This window comes from Amphiprion ocellaris, chromosome 18 (genome assembly GCF_022539595.1).
Source record: "Amphiprion ocellaris isolate individual 3 ecotype Okinawa chromosome 18, ASM2253959v1, whole genome shotgun sequence".
NCBI classification, from domain to species: Eukaryota; Metazoa; Chordata; class Actinopteri; family Pomacentridae; genus Amphiprion; species Amphiprion ocellaris.
The window spans coordinates 4987310-5006940 of NC_072783.1; the positions used below are offsets into that span (position 1 = coordinate 4987310).

Here is a 19631-nt window from a genome sequence, read left to right on the forward strand (position 1 = left end):
GAGGAAAATAATGTGTTTTTGTTAACTTAAAAGCTTGTAAATATGTTTTAGTAAACCCCGAAACTTTCTTGGATCGAGGAAACGTAAAATAATAGGATGCAAAAATATATAGAGGACGTCAAAGTAGTCTTGAGCAGAGTGTCCACAAATTACAGGCTGTTATAGAGCCCATATTCTGCTTTTTGAGGATCCTTCAGTGTTATTTAGCTGCTTTTGTGTGCATGTCTGTTGTAAGTCTGAAAACTTACAACAGTGCTCCTGAAATACCTCGTATTAAGTCCAGGCTTTTCTTCTGTTACATAATGACATCATCATGTAACACGTTTGGATAACACCTATCTAGCAGCTAGTTTGATTCTCGAACAAAAACGTAAGCAGATGCTTTGCAGTCCGACAATATTTCCTCACTAGAGTTGCTGCTAGCAAGCATTGCCTCACTTTTGTCTGTCCAGCTGAACCAGTCAGAGCAGACTGAGCCTTTCAGGAGGTGGGGCTTAAAGAGACAGTAGCTTAAACAACGAATTTCAGACAAAACCTGAGAAAAATGGTGCAAATAATGTGTTTTTATTAACTTCAAAGCTTGTAAACATGTTCTAGTAGACCCCAGAAATAAAATTATGAATCTGGAAATGTGTAGAATATGGGCTCTTTAAGTTGCTTTTACATGCATCTTTCTTTAGTTAAACAATACATTTAATGTACTAACTGCCATTAAAATAAACGCACAGATGGACAAACGTACGCCAGTCATCACATAACTCCACCGCACTACTTGGCGGAGTAAAAAACATCTCAGGGAGCATAAAATCTTTTTAGCTAAAGGTTTCAATTAACTTTTTCTTCAAAATGCATTTTCAAATGTTTCTTCTCCCGTTTCTTTTTTGCTCATCTTCATCTCGCTCTTCCCCCTGTCTCCTCACCCACAGACCGATCGGGCCTCACCTGCATGGACAAGATCGAGAAGTGCCAGGAGACCTACCTGCTGGCGTTCGAGCACTACATCAACCACCGCAAGCACAACATTCCCCACTTCTGGCCGAAGCTCCTGATGAAGGTGACGGACCTGCGGATGATCGGGGCGTGTCACGCCAGCCGCTTCCTCCACATGAAGGTCGAGTGTCCCAACGAACTCTTCCCCCCGCTCTTCCTGGAGGTCTTCGAGGACCAGGAGGTGTGAGACGCCACAAAGGGAAGAGGAAGTTTGGGGGGGCAAACAAACGACAAAAAAAACAACACACAAAACGGGAGATGGGTTTTCCGGCCGACGTTTTATCGTCCAGCCGGGGATGATGGAGGGAGAGAATCTGCATTTCTCTGACGTCACATTCACAGTAGGTGGTCTGAAACTGGAAATAAGCGAAACAACAACACACCAGCAACAGGAGCAAACAGGATTTCGTTCACCTTTTCCTCCACCTCTTTCTCCTCCTCCTCATGCTTACCCGTTTTCAAATCTGTGTGGGGGCCCTTCTGTCTGAGCACGATGTCTTATCTACTAAGAGTTGTAGCCATTTGCCAAGACACAAACACAACCACATGCACACAAACACACAACAAGCCTGTTCCACCTCAGTTCTTCAGAGCAGCGCTCTTTGCAGGGGTTCATTTCCCCCCTTCTTGGTTCTTCTGTTGCGGTCGCAGGTTTATTTTGAAGCCCACGTCTCTCCGGCGTCGTGGCCGGAAGCACCTCTCAGTATTATTTCTGAATAAGCGTTAAGGCAGAAATTCAGAAAACACTCGGACGATAGTTTGTCACTCGATAAAACGCTGCACACTGAAATTTTTCTGCAGACGTTTTCCGCTTTACTCTGGAGCGTCCTGGCTGAAAGTGAAGCAGAGCTAGTTATCAATTACTCAATCTGAGCCGTTCACAGTGAAACCGGTGCTATATTTATACAAGGCTACTCCAGTTTTATGAAATTGTGTTGTCTACCTTTGAAAACCGTGCAGACCGTGGCTCCATATCTACCTTCATGTTGTCACTGGACCGGCTCCTGTGACAAACACACACATATACACACACACATATACGCACAGAAACACATGAGCAGACTCACCTCGTTGTTGCCTGTAGGTCTTGGAAATGGCGATTACCAGAAAGCAGAGCTAGCGGGATGTTAGACTGTAGATTCAGTTCTGAATAGCAGCAACCAGCGGCAGGACGGCGGCGCTCATCTGACAAACACACACACACACACACACACTCTTTCTCTGTTTCTATTTGTGACACACATTAACATGAAAAACACATATCACCTCAGAGTAACGTGAATGCCTCATTTTACTGTATGCGCTGCGCAGTACGCGGCGCTGGAATACAGCCCTAACCTGCAGGGTTCGTACCGAGTCCCTCCTCCTCACGGACTCGGCTCAGTGTGGCCCCTCCAGGCTTCCATACACATCTGCCTTGTTTTTGACCATGGGCACACTGAGAGCAGGCTGATGCCAAGAAGGCTACCATTTACCTCAAAGCGGACACACCCCCAGGCTGGGGCAGCAATACTGCCCCCGTGGTGTCAGGCTCTACCTCACCTCTGTGGACACAGGGCAGCTGCCCACAGCCTACACACAGACATACACCATCCAAGTTGGCGCACGATTAACACAGTTTTTACACCTGTAGTCGAGGATAAAGTTAAGAAAAAACACTCTCAGATTACACACACACCCTCAGTGCTATCACTTGGTTCAAATGAAATACCACTGAAGACAGGAGGGCCGACCACCTCCCCCGGGAGCCGTGGTACCCATCACATCCGGCTTTTTCTTTTTCTCTTTTTATTGTTATATGGGACCAATTGTCATCTTTTTTTTTTTTTTTTTTTTAAAAATCGAAAAAAAATTTGGATTTATGTGTTTCTGTAAAAACAGACGAAGGACGGAGTGGAATGTGCAGCCCAGCTGACGCCCGAAAAACACGCAGTCAAAACCCAACGGTGGCCTCGCCCGATGAATCGCATCAATGGAAAGGGCAGTTTTTCCCCCTTTTTGTTTTTTGCAGAGCGACGATGTTCTTATTGGAAATAAGCTCCTGCACAGATAAAAACATGGAATGTCCTCGACCCTTTTGGTCGCTCACGACGGTGACGTTTCAGAGCGGATATCATCAGCGAATGTTGGATTGGATTTACTCAGAAGCCCGCTCTGTTCATTCCAGTTCTGGGGCCAAGCCAAAGCTAGCCGGGTTCACCACCGCGAAGACAAAGAAAGGAATCGGAGGCTGTTTTACCGAGCAGGAACCAGAATAACAGCGGAGAGAAAGAAGAATCCCCTTCCTCAAGCGCATCTCCAGACATCTCAAGCCCCGTGACTTTGCCCTTTTTTTTCCTGGAGCCGAGCTCAGACTGAACCACCACCACCGACGACAGATCAGAGACGCCCGTTCAGCCAGGCTGGCGGGAGTTTTTTGCACTACTGCAGCTGTCCTTCCCCTTTTCATTGAGTTCTAGATTCAATCCGACCCACTGAAGCAGCTCTGTGTAACAGAGGCCGGCGTGTTGCAGTGGGCTCAGTCCCAAACCTGTCCTGTTGTCAGTATTACACCGACCTAAAGGGGTGGAGAGAGAAGCAAGAATTTTCCGGAAGAGTTTCCGGAGGGCTGCGTAGCACTTAACTCCCTTTTTACTCCCATCGTTGCCCCCATTTCCCTTCCCTTCCCTCGAGCGAAACCTCCAAGTCCGGCCCAGACACCAAAACAGGATCAAGGCCTGTCCCTTGTGAGACAAGGCTGGCCATAACTGCCCTTTTTTTTTTCTTTCTTTTTGTTAAAAGAGCGGCGCCACCGATTGAATGTGAAGCAGCAGCAGGAACTCGAGAATGTGAGGAGAGGAAATAAAGAAGCCGCTCGAGGAAAACCCCTCGCCGGCATCTTCGACATGGGCGAGAGACGGGGGGGTGATGTGGCCGGTTGTAGAGACAACAAATAAGAGGAAGTCTTGGAAAAAATCTCAGCCGCACATGAACCTCCCCTCCGACTCCCATGCCAGCTAATAAAACCCCCAAAAAACGTCCTCCTCCCCCCCTTCAGCTCCCTCCAAAAAAAAAGGATAAAACCTCCGACGTTGGATTGCCGCAGAGACGCCGCGTCTTTGCGCAAAAAGAAACTGAAGAAGCAAAATATATTTGATGTCCTTTGTTGTCGTGAGCTGAGCGGGTATGTGTGTGTGACCGTAGGGGTTAAAATGCTGCTTTACCTTCTGATTTAGAGTAAAAGAAAAAAATATATGAAATGATTATAAATCCATGAGACAAAAATGAAAAAGAGATGACTTTTTAAAAAAAAGGACTCCTGAACAAAAATTATCGGAGATTTGTTTTCATTTTATAATTGTTTTTTTCTTATATTTGTTTGTTTTTTGTTTTGTTTTTTGACGCTTAAAACTGCTCTGTGTAAAAGAGATAAAAAAATACAGCTGTAGTCACTTTTTGACCATGCGTGCAGTGTAACATAGAAAATATTTCACTTCTTTTTCACATCTATAGTTTTTTGTGTTTATAAGCCAACTGATCTGTTTGTCTGTGTGTCTGTCCAGTTGTCCGTCCCCTTTTATCAGGAGGAATTTACAACCAACAATGGAAAAAAAACTTTGAAAAAACTACAAAAAAAAAACAGGAATTTTCTCTTTTTTTAAATATTTTGTTTTCTTTTTTTATGGAAATACAACTTTGGAAGAAAAAAACTGAAATAGAGAAAAAATAACACAACATAAACTGAAAAAAGCAAAAAAAAAAAAAATTTGAAACACAATCTTGTCATACCTCACACAACACAAAACTCAAAGGAACTTGGGAGGAGTCATATTTTGCAGGCACATGTGAAAGTTCATAGATGCATATATAGATTTAAAAACAAAATGTACATGTTAAAGATAATATGTGCTTGTGTGTACGCATCAGTGGAAGTTACAAAAGGACTCTTCCCTCAAGCTTTGGCGCCCTTTTTTATCGTTAGCGATTTGGTTTCCGACACAGTTTCCGCAGAAAGTAAAGTTTAAAAATGTGAACGGCCCAGAGACTGAGGGATTTGGACTTTCTGTAATGGCTGAGTGTTTTATGGAATTGAATGTAGCTGACAGGAGGGCGGCTGGACCTGAGCCCGGCACCCACAACCTAAACTTCCACACACCAGCAGAAAGGATAGTGGTGTCACATAGACGTTACAAGAAGAATTAAAAAGAAAAACAACCAACAAAACTGAGAAATATATATATATATATATATATTGCCCCATCTGCAAGGTGCAATACTATGTTATGTATTTTTGTATGTTCTTTTTTTTGTTTCAGTTCTCTTTTATTTTCATTTCATTTGTTTTTTTTTTTTTTTTTTTTTGGTTTTTATTTTGGCCATAACCAAGGATGTAAATACGAGAAAAAAAGTAAGCATACAACACTCATTGTAAAAAGTTTTTAAAAATTTAACCGCTCCATCCCACTGTCACGTAAGTGGAACTAAAACAAAAAGGAAAAAAAACTGTAACAATAATAATGAGCAAAGAAACGTGTAATGCTTGTTACATTTTCTACGTATGCACCCTCTCACATGTGCATGCAGATCCATACTCAAAAAGTGCCCCGTGACATTAATCATGAACCCTGTGCCTCCTCTTGTTTGCAAAGAGATAGATGCTTTATTGGAGTTTAAAAGTGGGAGGTGGGAGAATAGAACATAAAGCAGGTTTATTATTTTGGCGTGAATGCCAGCTAACCTGGCTGCTACACATCGTTTAAGTCCTCAGAACGGACGGAAAAACCGTCCACGACCTCACAGGAGCTCCGCGGAAACCGGCCTCGAAATGTCGGACGTTGTCTGGAAGACCATCTAGTTTTGTCGCTTTTAGGAGCTACTTCTGCAGGTAATTCTGGGATTAATACAGGAGGTCTTCGAATCACGTTGGAGTTTCGTACCTAAGTCAATTTTCACCGTAAAGGCCTCTACACACTGTGATTTTAACAATCTTGTAAGTCCACAGCTTGTTACGCTGTACGACATGAATCTAATAATCTTTGGGCACAATGTGAAGTTTGCTTAGTGCAGATTGCACGATGAAAACGCAACTGAATCGCAACCTACGAAGTACATGAGTTGACGTGAATACGCAAGAATAAAACGTCATAAGCGCGCACCGTCCATCCATGAAAACTAAACAACCGAAGCAGAAACAGAGCTCCTACAATCACAGGGAAACTAGCCAAACATGAACGGAGCCCTCGCCCTGCTAATGTGTTTGGAGAGAAATCCCAAAAAAACAAGGCTTCTGCTGCCACAACTCTGCTAGGTGGTCTTCTTTGTTTAAATCCCACATACTTGTTTCGATGCATTTTGCCATTGTTGCCACAAATCATCTATTTGGGTTAGAATTTCATGGCAGCTTGTCTTTGGTCGCATGACCATGACAACGGCCGTCCTTGAACCTGTCTCGCAGTGCAACGTACGACCACCGATTTAGAGCCAAGACCAAAGCTATCTCCACCATTCTCTCACTATTGTTATCTTTGGTCTGGGACGGCTGGAAATCACACAGTGTGTAGTGGTCTTAAGTTGGAACTCCGATGAAAATGTAAACAAAGCCGTTACGTGCATCACGATATGAATCAGTTTACATATTTGTACAACTACAGTAATAACAGTAATTAGCTCACACTGAAACACAACTCGGTAGGAAAATGCTGGCGAAAATGTAAGCAAAGCCGTTACCTGCATCAACATAAGACTCACCGGGATACGCCGCTGCTGTTGGTCTTCCAGCCAAAGCAGTAATTTTCTTTCCATCTCAAAAATGAGACCATGATGCAGATCCTTTCACATTTTAAAATTCTCACTTTTTATCACTGATGATTGTGGAGACAGTCATGGGACTTAGTCCAAGCAACCAGCCGATGTTTGTCTGTTTCGCCCTGTTCCAAGCATTTTATTACATCCAGGTTCACCAGTTTCCATGGAGATGGCTTTCGTTTTCTTCAAAGCATCAGTCTGACTTACGCTTGGGAGCCATAATGAAGTTAGCGAAAGTAGCATAATCCAGTGTGGCGGCAAATAGAAACAAAGCCATCTTACAGCGCCACATGACGACATATTCATCCGCTATGCTCGCCAACTAGTTCCATTGAACCACTTCCAATGTTATGATGAAACGCCGTAAGTCGAGAAGGTCGTAAACCGAGAACGTTGTAAACCGAGGACCTCCTGTACTGCATATGCATCTTCGAGATTTATTTATAGTGCTTCGATATCTGGCAAGGTTGATTCAAGCAATGGTTCAAATTCTGCTTTTACGGGATCCAATCTGAACCAAAAAACACCTGAAATGAAGCGTAAATAAAGTTTTAACATGTTTCCAGATGGCAAAAACGAGCTTTCAGAGTCCGGTTTCTCCACGGAGCTGCACAGATCCTGGTTTTATTCTCACTTGTTGACACATTGGACAAGGGTGGAGATTTGTCTGTAATGTCTTTTTTTGTTTTTTTTTGTTTTTTTTTTTATGGTTGTGTTTGGTCCCCCCCCTTATGCCAAATGTAGAGTTTTGTTTAAAGACGACATGCAAGTAGCAAGATGTCTATGCAATTTCCCTCCTTAAAAACAAAAAAACAAATAAAAATCCCTCCGAAATGGTAAAAAAAAAAAAAAAAAAGACGGGGCTCGCTGTAGCAACAAGCGGCTCTGTTTCTCGCTGGTGAAAAATCAAATTCGGCCCGGCTTGAGTTTCCAGAGGTTCTTTGCATGACCCAAAGACCCCTTGCTACTGTGTGTGGGAACCGGACTCTCCCAGAGGCGAGATTCGCTGGACTTCTAGCCCGTGAAAACTGGGGCTCGAAGTCCGGCGAACCTCCACGGCGGAGTCCGGGTCCATGAGAGGAAGTAGGAGGGCTTTTACTGGGGATGTTGTGGAGAACAAGGATTCTACAAGATGTGCTGTTTTTTGTAAACTGCTCAGAAAAGTGGTGCGTGCGTTACACGTGTGTGTGTGTGTGTGTGTGTCGTTTGGACGTTGGTGGGCGTTTCCTTCGATGCTCTCATCGTTCGGTGGACGCAAAAATCCAGACAAAGACCCTTAAAATCCAGCCCCCGAAGCCTTTATTCCTGCGACCAAGTTAATGTAACATTAGATTTTAGAGCGGTTCGTGTTCGTGAGTTTATTTCAACCCATTCCCGGAATGGGAAAAGAAGAAAGTAGGTAATAACGAGCATCTAGAACCTGCTGACCTTCAAACCTACATAGAGCACTTAACTAGAAAGCACTTTGAACGGCCCAAACCCCAAAAATCCTTGGCAGTATTAATTGTAATGAGATAAAAATATATATGTATATGTAAATTGCACCCATGCCAAATGCCTTTTGCACCATTTAATGTCTTTTTAAAATTAGTTTAACCCAAAAATAAACAGAGCTCAGGCCTCTAGGCAAAGCCATTTTAATTCTAAAGTTTACAATTATTTTTTCAATCAAGTGCAATAAGTGAGGGAGTGAACCTTGTGGCGTATTTGTCGTCTAATCGGATCTTTTTTTTTCCCTTACCGCCGACGAGAGCATCGACAAAAAAGAAATGAAAATACCTCGGTCCAGACACACACACACACACACACACACACTCACACCAACATGCACACACACAAACACAGACCACTTTTTGTGACTGGGTAAAGGAAGCTATTGAAGGATTCTCTCAGGTAAAAAGAACATTTTCTAATAAATGATGATGAACCTTAGATGAAAACCCATTGTTAGCTCATCTTTTTTTCATCTTCTCAATTTGCAATCGCCCGATGTACGTTTTGTTTTTTCATTTTTTTCTGTTCTGTGTTTTTGGTCCAGGTTAAAAAGTGTATGGAAAACCAGGTTCTTCAAAAAGAAAACAAATTGGAAGCAGAATAATCAGGCTGCATTCTTCTACCTCGAACTGAAAGCAAATATCTTCATGTATTGAGGTGGGAAAGTGTCTGTCAGTGGGTTTTATTTGGGTGTTTTTTTGGGTCATTAGGGTTAAATTGTACGGAAGCCCATTTATGCCAGGAAAAAAAGATAAAAGTAAACATAAAGCATAAGAAATTCTGAGATATTAACTAATACTAACTTTATAATGTCAAAATAATTAAAAGCTTAAGTTATTTCCTGACAATTTGTAAACATTTTGACACAATTGGCTGCCATAATTTAGATTTTTATACAAGATGGATGTTAAGATATCAATTCAAACTTTTGATTTTTTTTATGTCAAATTTTGACATTTCAGTTTATTACCTCTTAATTTTCACTTAAGTTTTAAGATCCATTTTGAGTTGCATATAAATATGTATAAGGATATGTAATTTCAATAAAAATTTGGTTCAAAAAAAAAAAGTTTTAAGAAATGCACATAAGTGGCATCCATAATTTTGAATTTTGCCTGAGTACATTTATTTTCATCATTGAAACTGCTACATATGACAAACGTAAAGCATAAAAGATTCTGAGACATTAACTAATACTAACTTTACAATGTCAAAATTATGAAAAACTTCACTTATTTCCTCACAATTTTCAAACATTCTGACATAATTTGCTGCCATAATTTAGATTTTTGCACGACATAGATATCAAGATATTAACCCAAACTTTTGACTTTATAATGTCAAAATAATGACATTTCAATTAAATACTTCATAATTTTCACTTCAGAAAGTAAAAATTTTGCACACATTTGGCCTCCATAATTTAGTTCACTTACTGTTATTGTACAAAATGCTAGCTATGACAAAAATAAAAAAGCATAAAAAGCTGACTATTTCACCTTTAGCATATCAGAATTACAACAATTTTATACATAATAGTTTGCAATTAAAAAGTAAAGATTTTGCACATATTTGGCGTCCATAATTTAGAATTTGTATGAGTTTACTTATTGTTATTGTAGAAAATGCTAAGTATGAAAATGATATCAGGAAAAGGATATTAAAGATAATAAGCCAAACTTTTGATTTTATTCTGGCAAAATTATGACATTTCAGTTTAATACTAATACAAATTTTTCACTTTAAAAAGTAAGAAAGTAAGTAAGTGAGTAAGAAATTTTGCACATAATTGGCTGCCATAATTAAATTTTTGCATGACAATACTTATTTTTATCGTCATATGTCCAAATCATGACTTAGAATTCCATATTTTTGCTTTTAAAAGCCACATTTTGCATTTAGTGTCATAATTTGTGTTTGTTATGTCAGATTTTTGATTTTAAAGGTCCAAAAATTTGAATTCGTGTTGAAAGCTATGCTTCAGTTATTTTTTTCCTGGCAGAAATGGGTTGCACAATTTAAAAAAAAAAAAAAAAAAAGATTTCTTTGTGTTTCCATTCAGGTCAGCTTATTTCTATTTCTAACATCCGGCCCGAGCGCTTGATCCCAAAAACAGGTCACATTTTGACTTCTTCTTCTCATGTGCCAGATTGTGCCAATCTAAACCCAGCCCTTCCTTACCCACATCCAGTCTTTTGCACTTTCAAAGCGCCGGCAGCAGCTCTCCTCACCCAGTTGGCTGATGGGTTACATTCAGCAGCACATGGCTCCATCCGAGCCGCCGTCATCCACCCGGCAGGCCTCTTCTACTTCACTGTTCTTACTGTTCAGCTCTGTGATGTTCCCAGAAGGTTGGCGTAGCTCCAACCATGGCTGTGCATGTGTATCAGTGTGTGCATGTGAATGTCAGCACCCGTGTGTGTGTCGGTTTGTTGATTTTCTGATCGACCTGCTTCGCTTTCCCCACCTAAAAGAAGAAAAAATGTTTTCTAAAAGCACCTTTTTAGGCCGCGGTTTGACAGAAGTCTGTAGAATAGAGTCCTGTTGTATTTCCTTTGAAGAATGTACCCAGCGCTGTAGGAAAGAGGGGGATTATTTTTTTTAAAAAGCTGCAATAATTAGAAAAAACTAAACGAGCAGCACCTCACAATTGTTTTCCCAAATGATGGCCTTATCGATGGCGTTGTTGCATCCCTCCTCTGTGGCGTTTCACGGGATTTATTATGAAGGAGCACGGAGCTGGATCTCGGGGAAACGAGTTGGTTGGATTCTCGAGGGCGACTTTTAGGTTATCGCTACACGCAATATTAAGCGACTAAATCCAAGCCAATGCTCCCTCTGCGGCCACATTAGCGCCTGCCGAGGAGAACATCGAGACCCGTGAGCCGAACGACGTAATCAAAGTGCCAAATCTGTTCTTTATGCACGCTACCTAGACTGTTTTTGAAATTTTTTCCTAAAATGTGACTGTTTTGAATTGACTGTTAACGCACAGTTTGGTAGAAATCACCGAATAGCTGAATAAAGATGCGTTACTGCACCCCGTCCATTATCACAATTCACATGAAGCTCTGTTGTGGAGTCATTTTGGTTTTTCACAACAAATATGGAAGCCCATTTGTACCAGGAAAAAAAGGAAAATGCTAAAAAATAACACAAACATAACTAAAAAGTGGAGATATAAAGTCAAATTTGTCAGAATAATGAAAATTTTATCCTATTACCTCATAATTTTGCACACATTTGACTGATTTTTGCAAAAAAAAAAAATCAGGGAGGCGTAAAAAAATCAGATGTTAAATAAAACTTTGGACTTTTTTTCAAAATTATAAAATTTAAATTTTTTACCTCATAATTTCATTTAAAAGTAAAAATTTGCGATAAAAATTGGAGATATTAAATCAAAATTGTAGCTTTTTTTATGTCAAAATTATGAAGAGGCTCATAAAGTTCAAATTTCATCATTTTGCCTCAATTTTCTCTTAAAAAGTAAACATTTTCCACATATTTGGCTGATTTTCGCGGAAGTATACTGACTTTTATTGTCATATTTCTAAATCACAACTTGTGAGTGAGTGTGGGTCATTTGGGTTCTTTGTGCACCAATGTACGGAAGCCCATTTGTGTCAGAAACAAAAAGAAAATGTTAAGTATGACTAAAATATAAGGAAAGCATAAAAAAAATTCTGAGATGTTAAGTCAAACTTTTGACTTTTTGATGTCAAAATTATACAATTTTAAATTTTTACCTCATAAATTTCACTTAAAAAGTACTAATTTTGCACATATTTGGCTCATAATTTAGTTTTTGCATAAGCATACTTGTTTATATTGTCATATTCCTGAAGTAGACTTAGTAGAATTATTTTGATTTTACAATCACATCATCACGTTATTACTTGAAATTGCAATCTCATAATTCATATTTGTTTGTTTTAAAAAAGCTGAAATTTTAAGACAAACTTCACTAAAAACTAACTTTTTATGTCTAAATTATAAAAGTCTAGTATAATCAAGTTGAAATTTCAATTATTACCTCACAATTTTAAAATATTTTGACCTAATCGACTGCCATAATTTAGATTTTTGCAGGAGTATGCTTATTTTTATTGTCATGTTTCTTAATCAAAATGACCTAAATTTACATCATTTTAAAACAGTGTTTGCATTTAGTGTCAGAACTTTAAACTGTAGTCTCATAATTGGTATTTTTTGTCATTTTTTTGACTTAAAATTTTTAAAAATAGCTGAATATATGTGTAGACCATGAAATTTTCACCTGAAGTGTCATGATTGCATGATAATGCATCAGGGTTTTTTTCCTGGCAGAAATGGGTCACAGATTAAAGAAGCTCCGTTCGCTGCTCTGCACTACGATCCAGCCACCAGACATTAGTTTAGTTAGTTTCACCAAGTCCCAAATAAAAGCTCAGAACTTATACAGGCGGTGTTGAGGCGGAAAGTTTTCGTGCTGCTCAGACTATCTGCGAGGAGATTTATAGTCATGCGGGGTATTTTTGTAAAAAGAAAAAAAAACGGGTGGCCTAGACAGCAAAGAATGTACGCAAATTATCTATGAGTAGTCTATGGAATCAGAGTTCTAGATAAAATATGCAATGCTTGTCAGGTTAAAAAAAGGTTTCAGAACTGCTCAGGTTTGATAAATCCGGCCTCAAAGGGTGCTTTCCGTCCTTTTTCCTTCCTTTCTTCTGTCTCCCTTGTCCTCTGTTCTGTCAGGCACATACAACCATCTCGGCTCATAAACGAAAAAACAAAAAGGTGAAGAAATAAAGGGATCCACTGTGTAGCAAGCGTCAAAAGTTCTGAGATGTCACATCAAACTTTTGACTTTTTATTTGAAAATTCTAAAATTTAATTTTTTTACCTCATAATTTCACTTACAAGTACAAATTTGAGATAAAAAAATTGGAGATATTAAGTCAAACGTGTGATTTTTTAAAAAGATACTCAAAGTTAAGATTTTGTCTTATTACCTCATAATTTTCATTTAAAAAGTGCAAATTTTACACATTTGTTGCAGATTTTTGCATAAGCATACTTATTTTTATTGTTCTCTAAATCATGACTTGTGTTTGTGGGTCATTTGGGTTCTTTGTGCACCGCTGTACAGAAGCCCATTTGTGCCAGAAACAAACAGAAAATGCTAGAAATAACAAAAACACAATAAAAAATTGGAGATATTAAGTCAAACTTGTAACTTTTTAATGTCAAAATTATGAAAAGAGGCTCATAAAGTTCAAATTTCATCCATTTCCTTGTAATCTTAATGTAAAAAGTACAAATTTTGCACATAGTTGGCTAATTATGACAAAAAAAATATATGGAAGGCGTAAAAAATTCTAGGATGTTAAGTCAAACTTTTGACTTTATTTCAAAATTATAAAATTTGAATTTTTTTTACCTCATAATTTCACTTCAAAGTACAAATTTGAGATAAAAAAAATTGGAGATATTAAGTCAAATGTGTAATGTTTCTGTGAAAATTATTAAGAGACAAAGTTAAGATTTTGTCTTTTGTGCAAATTTTACACATTTGTTGCAGATTTTTATTGTCATATCTCTAAACCATGACTTGTGAGTGTTTGTGGGCCATTTGGGTTTTTTTTGCACCACTCTACGGAAGCCTATTTGTGCCAGAAACAAAAAGAAAATGTTCGATATGACAAAAATATAAAGAAGCGTAAAAAATTCTGAGATGTTAAGTCAAACTTTTTAGTTTCTCGTGTCAAACTTATAAAATTATTTTTTTTTACCTAATTACCTAATAATTTCACTTAGAAATAAAAATTTGACACATTTGTTGGTGATTTTTGCATAAATGTGGTTATTTTTATTGTCAGAGCACCAGCAGATCACCACCTCTTTTAAAGCTCCACGTCCACTGGGAACCTTTTCTCTACTACCATCTTTTTTTTTGTTTTTTCACGTTGTTTACAGCAGATAGGTCTCGGTGTTGCATGTACAGAAAGCTTAGCATGCTTATGGTATGTTCTTAAAAACTCGCAAAAAACACACTTATACCTACCGCAGAGAGGTTTTTCGTTCTTCTAATGGTCTCCGTAAACAGCAGGACCAGCGTTTTTATGACTAGAAAGCAGATTAAACACAGCGGACACAACAAAGTCCTACGTCTTGTATGCAGCCGTCGGTGCTCGTAGATGTTTTTCTGTCAGACTCTGTTCCTAGATGGGGTTATGTTGTTTAAATGTCTATGAACTATATGTGTCTGTATTCACTATTTTACTACCCGCTGTCCTATTTATGGAAAAAATTACCGATCTTTGTGCATCTATGTAGAAAACCCAGAAGTCTCGGGTTTACCTGGACAGTGCATTAACACCTTCTACGAGCCTTTGTGTGTTTAGATATTTCAGCAAACCAACAGGACGCGTCGTGAACCTCCCAGTCTGAGGCTCTGGGTTTGATTTGCTGTTTTTTTTTTTGTTTTTTTTTTTTTAAAGGAAATTTTCTGTTTTTTGTCTGTTTTCTCTCTTCTCAAGGACCTTGTTCAGCCTACTCAGTATACTTGCAACTATGGAAACACACACAATAACTTCAATAATTCTGAAACCAGCAGATCTTTTACAAAGACATGCAAATGAGCTATTTAAAACAACAGAAAAACAACACATACCACTTTTCTTATATTTTCTATGTCAAGAGTTCCTCGCTTCGCTGTGACTGCAGACGATGCGTTCTGCAGACACTCAGGGGTCGGCTCTGTCCGGTCGGGTCGGGATGGTCGGAAGGTGCCAAAGATGAGCAAAGTGAGGTTGTTTTTTTGTTCGGGGTTGGTGGGGCGAGCGCATGGTTAACAAATGTGTGTCACGAAAAACTCTCAGCCGGGCAAAGTCATATTATCTCTGGAGCAGTGCTGCCACAATTCACCATAGAAAGAAGCAACCAGCTGGATGGAAAGAAGCCCCAAAAAAAAGCCCAACTGCCACATTGTGTGAATGACAGGCCTCTTGTACCAGTATAAATATATACATTTATTTTTGCTTGCAGTAAATTGACAGTAAACAAAGTGGTATAAAAACTTTGAATAACTTATGTGTGACAGGCTATCTATCTTTAGCGTATTTATTTGTTTAGTAGTGGTGAAACTAACGTCCATAAAGGTACCTGTCCACTAGATGCGTTTTTCCCGCATGTAAACGCATCGCATCTGAACATCGCACGCATGGTGGGCGGTCACTAGCGGGAACAACACAGCGTTTGAGCTTTAGCGGCCACTAGCGGTCATGTGACCGTGCTTTCAGCTTGAAAACACTTTAGGAAAAAGTATTTCTGAAAGTATTTCAGGTGAGAAATAAGCTGTGCAGTAGCTGAATCTGTCCTGTTTTAGTTCACCGACGGCTAGTTCAGACGTTTGCTGAAAGTTGGATCTCCACACGCCGGTCTGGTTGCGGTGTGTTTCAAGCTGTCTTCCGCAGCTCATTTTCATAAAGAAGACTTTACTTCTACTTTATGCAAATTCAATGCGGCGTGACACATCGCGAAACTTTCCTCAAACGTCTAAACTAGCCGTTGATGAACTAAAACGAGGACAGATTCAGCTGCTGCACAGCTTCTTTCTTGCCTCAAATGCTTTCAGAATTCCTTTTTGCTGAAGTGTTTTAAAATAAAAGAGAAAGTTTGCAGCCGAGCCGCCATGTTGGTCTGACGCATCTACCGGACTGTCAAGCTGAAAGCTGCCATGTGACCATGTTGTGGCCCGCTAGTGACCGCCCACCATACCTGCGATGTTCAGATGCGGCGCATTTATGTGCTGGAAAAGCGCATCTAGTGGACACGCGGCTTCAGCCTCATGGACTTACCATGGAGTTATCTTTTAGCCTTTTTTTTGGCTTTGTTGACAGGACAGTAGTGAGACAGGAAAGAGGGGAGAGGACCTGCAGCAAAGGGCTGGATTCTAACCCACAGCTGCTGCTTATGGGTCGCCCGTTCAACCCACTGATCTACCGGGGTGCAGAGGGGTTTTTTGTGCTATTTGGTGCCAACATGCTGTATTAAATCTGTATGGTTAGCGCGTATCCCACATTTAGAAAATCAACAGAACGCCTTCGAGTTTTCTCCCACCTGAGTTTGGATCCAGTCTTTCAATGTGCTCTCCTTCTCTTTGTTGTATTTTTTTGCCATATGTCCCCCACTTTTTCCCGCTTATTGTTACCGCCTCTCTCTGACAGACTCTCAGGCGTTGTTGGGAATGTTTGTGAGTGTGGGTCGGGGAGATAACCAAGAAACGGGAAAGGAAAGGACAAACTAACGCTTTGCTGTGGAGAGAATCAGGAGGTTCATACAGGCAGCAAAGCAAGCCCAAATAAGTGACTACACTTTAGAAAACAAGCCCAAAAACCCACAACTGATGAGATTTGCAAGTGGTTTTTGGGACTAGCCCAAATAGCAATTTCTTGCCTCCGGATATTCGGCCGCGATTAATGATGATTAATATCCAAATATTCGGATCAGTTCATAACATCCGGATATTATTCGTATTCGGATATTCAGGTCCAGCCCTAGTGATTTTCTGATTTTACAGAAAAACAAGCCCAAAGTCACTTATAATTCAATTCAATTTTGTTGATATATCTCCAGTTATAATTCAAATTGTTTCAAGATGCTTTACAGAACCCATATCCTGTCTTCTCGGTGTCGAGTTGTTTGGGAAAGCAGCCAGTAAACTCCGTCTAAGGCTAAATAGTTTTCTCTTTTTCCCAACAGTTTTTCACGTTTAAAAAGATCCCCTTTATCACAATGCAAGCTCAGAGGTCTTTTCCGCACACGTATAATAGTCAGACGTGGCAACACTGCTCCGGAGACGAGGTCGGAGAGTTGGAAGCTATCGCTCGATGCCCGATCGGCGGAGGGAATCGTCCTTCCTCGTGTCGCCGTGTCCGGATCTCAGCAAAGTTCGTCGGTGAAATTTCTCGCGCAGGTCAGTCCGCTGCAAAACGGGAGGAAAATTTAAAAAAAACACAGTTTGCAGGGATACACATGGCCATTCACTGTCCGAAGAGTAGATATCTCTCCTTCAGTCTCTATCCACAGGTGCCAGATACTCATATATATATATTTTCAGGGTAAAACAAAGAGTAGCAGAAAGTATTTAAAAGTCAGTTTACTTTTCTAGAACTTTCATCACACAGGATATTATATATACACATAAATATATATATATATCTCCGTTTCTCCAGTACTACCAAGCCTCCTGGTGTCTGGTGCACGTCGGACCACACAGTAATAAAATGTCTACTATTAATAATAATAAATAAACCCAGGTTTTTATTGTTTTTTTTTTAAATTTTATTTTCCTCTTTCTTTAGTTACCTCTCAGTTGACGTCACTGTCGCTGGCATGCAAAAGCAAAAGGAACAATATTCAGGATTCATTCCCTTCACGAAGCACAGGGGTAAAATAAAAAGAAACAAAAGGACGTAAGGCGGAGCTCCGCCGTTACGTCTTTTTACCACATAAACTTCAACACACGACAGCGCAGGAAAAACCTCCGATTATCTACTGTGATCTCCTCTCACGCCACCCACACCTCCATCACACCTGAACCCCTCTCCTCTCACCTGGACCTGTCCTCCCCTCCAGCGATCACCCAACACCCCCTGCTGTTCCCCGAGCGCCCACCACCCTCCTTTTACCTCCTCTCGCCTCCTCTTTTTCCTTTTTGTTTGCGTCCTCCTCCCTGCCGAGTCCAGTGGGTGGTGTGATGTCAGGTTTTTATGGTGGGCTGCTTACGACAGGTCCAGACAATCAGCGTGTTTGTAAATGTCAATGTGTGATTTTCAAATTCTTTGTTTATGGTCAGGGTTTTAAAGGAAGATATTTTTATGGTAATTGTCGCTGGTCTATTTTACTATATATTTATGTAATAAATATGTGACTAAATTTACATCTCATCGGCTCCTTTGGTCTGTTTTTGGCTCTCAGTTCTCCAGCCAGCGAAGCTCATGTGCTGGACGGTTTTCATTAATGGACTAATAAATGAAACCCACGGAAAAAAAACCCAAACTCTCTCGTTCTCATGTCATTGTCTCTTTGTTATGTGCACTTTTTGTTGACTATGAATGAATTAAAGATGTTTTTCCACCATGATGAATGTATCATATCTGCAATCTAGACTGCTAGATACACTGAAGAGCTTTAACCCTCCTGTTGTCCTGCGGGTCAAACTGATCCCTTTTAAAGTTTGAAAATGTGGGAAAATATATATATTTCACAGTGAAAACTTCCACATCTTCAACATTTTTGGGAAATGTGTGAACATTTTTTGGTGGAAAAAAAGAGATGTTCAAAAAAAATGTTTCTTTAAGAACATTCAGAAAAAAATCAACCAAAATCCAGCGAAAATCGCTGGATTTTGGTTGATTTTTTTTCTGAATGTTCTTAAAGAAAATATTAGAAGTTTTACTGATATATATGTAATCACTTCAGATATTTTTAGGATTTTTTGGAAGATTTTTTTTCAGTTTTTGAAAATATTTACAATTTTTATTATTTTTTTTATTTCTTGCCAAATGTGTTTTGTTTTTTTTAAATAAAATGTTAAGGGAAAATTTTTAGGAATTTTTACAATTTTCTTCCTGCAGATTTTTCAAATTTTTATAACTTTGGGGAATTTTTTTTGTTGTTGTTGAATTTTTTCAGATGAAAGAATAATATTTTTGGTGCCCGTAAATGAGGATAACATGAAGGTTAATATCAACAACTCAACAGCAGCATCATTTCTTTGAAAAAAATGACTAAAATTACATCGTTTATCAGAGCTAGAAGCTGAATTTTCAACCTCATAACAAGCCATTAACTGCATCAGTAACAAAAAGTTAAGTCTAGAAAATAAACCAAATCTAAGCTTAAAATCATGATATTTTGTTAAAATTGCTTTATTCGATTTTAAAATTTGACAAAAATGAACCATAAACAAAATTCTGTAAAAAATAAATAAATTTTAAAAAAACTTTGATGATTTGCACAACCACACAACCATGAAGCCGTGACTGACTCATTTGTGAATAACAGTCACATGACTACAGGGATTTTTTGGTTAAACTAGGCTAAACAGCAGGCAGTGTTTGCCCAGAGCAGACAGGAAACATGCATGGAAACAAAAGTATAAATACTGAATCTAAACCAAAAAGCTTTATTATCAGCCCTCTGAACCACAAAACTAAACAGCAGGATAATTTGTTTTTAAAAAATTGCTAAAATTACACCATTTATCAAAGCTAGAAACTGTAAAAGCAGAAAAAAGTCATTGAATTTTCAAACTCATAATAAGCCATGAAATGCATCTGTAGAATAAAATTCAGTCTGGAAAATAAACCATGTTT

General features: G+C 39.1%; 1 protein-coding gene across 5 annotated transcripts in view; it reads left to right on the plus strand.

Annotated features, from left to right (window-relative positions):
• The window catches only part of LOC111575976 (thyroid hormone receptor alpha), a 283113-nt gene extending 264920 nt beyond the window's left edge, over positions 1-18193 (plus strand). For all 5 annotated transcript variants that reach the window (XM_023281440.3, XM_055004866.1, XM_055004867.1 and 2 more), the window contains one exon: positions 927-18193. In XM_023281440.3, the coding sequence (XP_023137208.1) occupies positions 927-1177 (251 nt within the window). In that variant the 3' untranslated portion in view covers positions 1178-18193. The remainder of the gene's footprint in view (positions 1-926) is intronic.
• The last annotated feature ends 1438 nt before the right edge of the window (positions 18194-19631 follow it).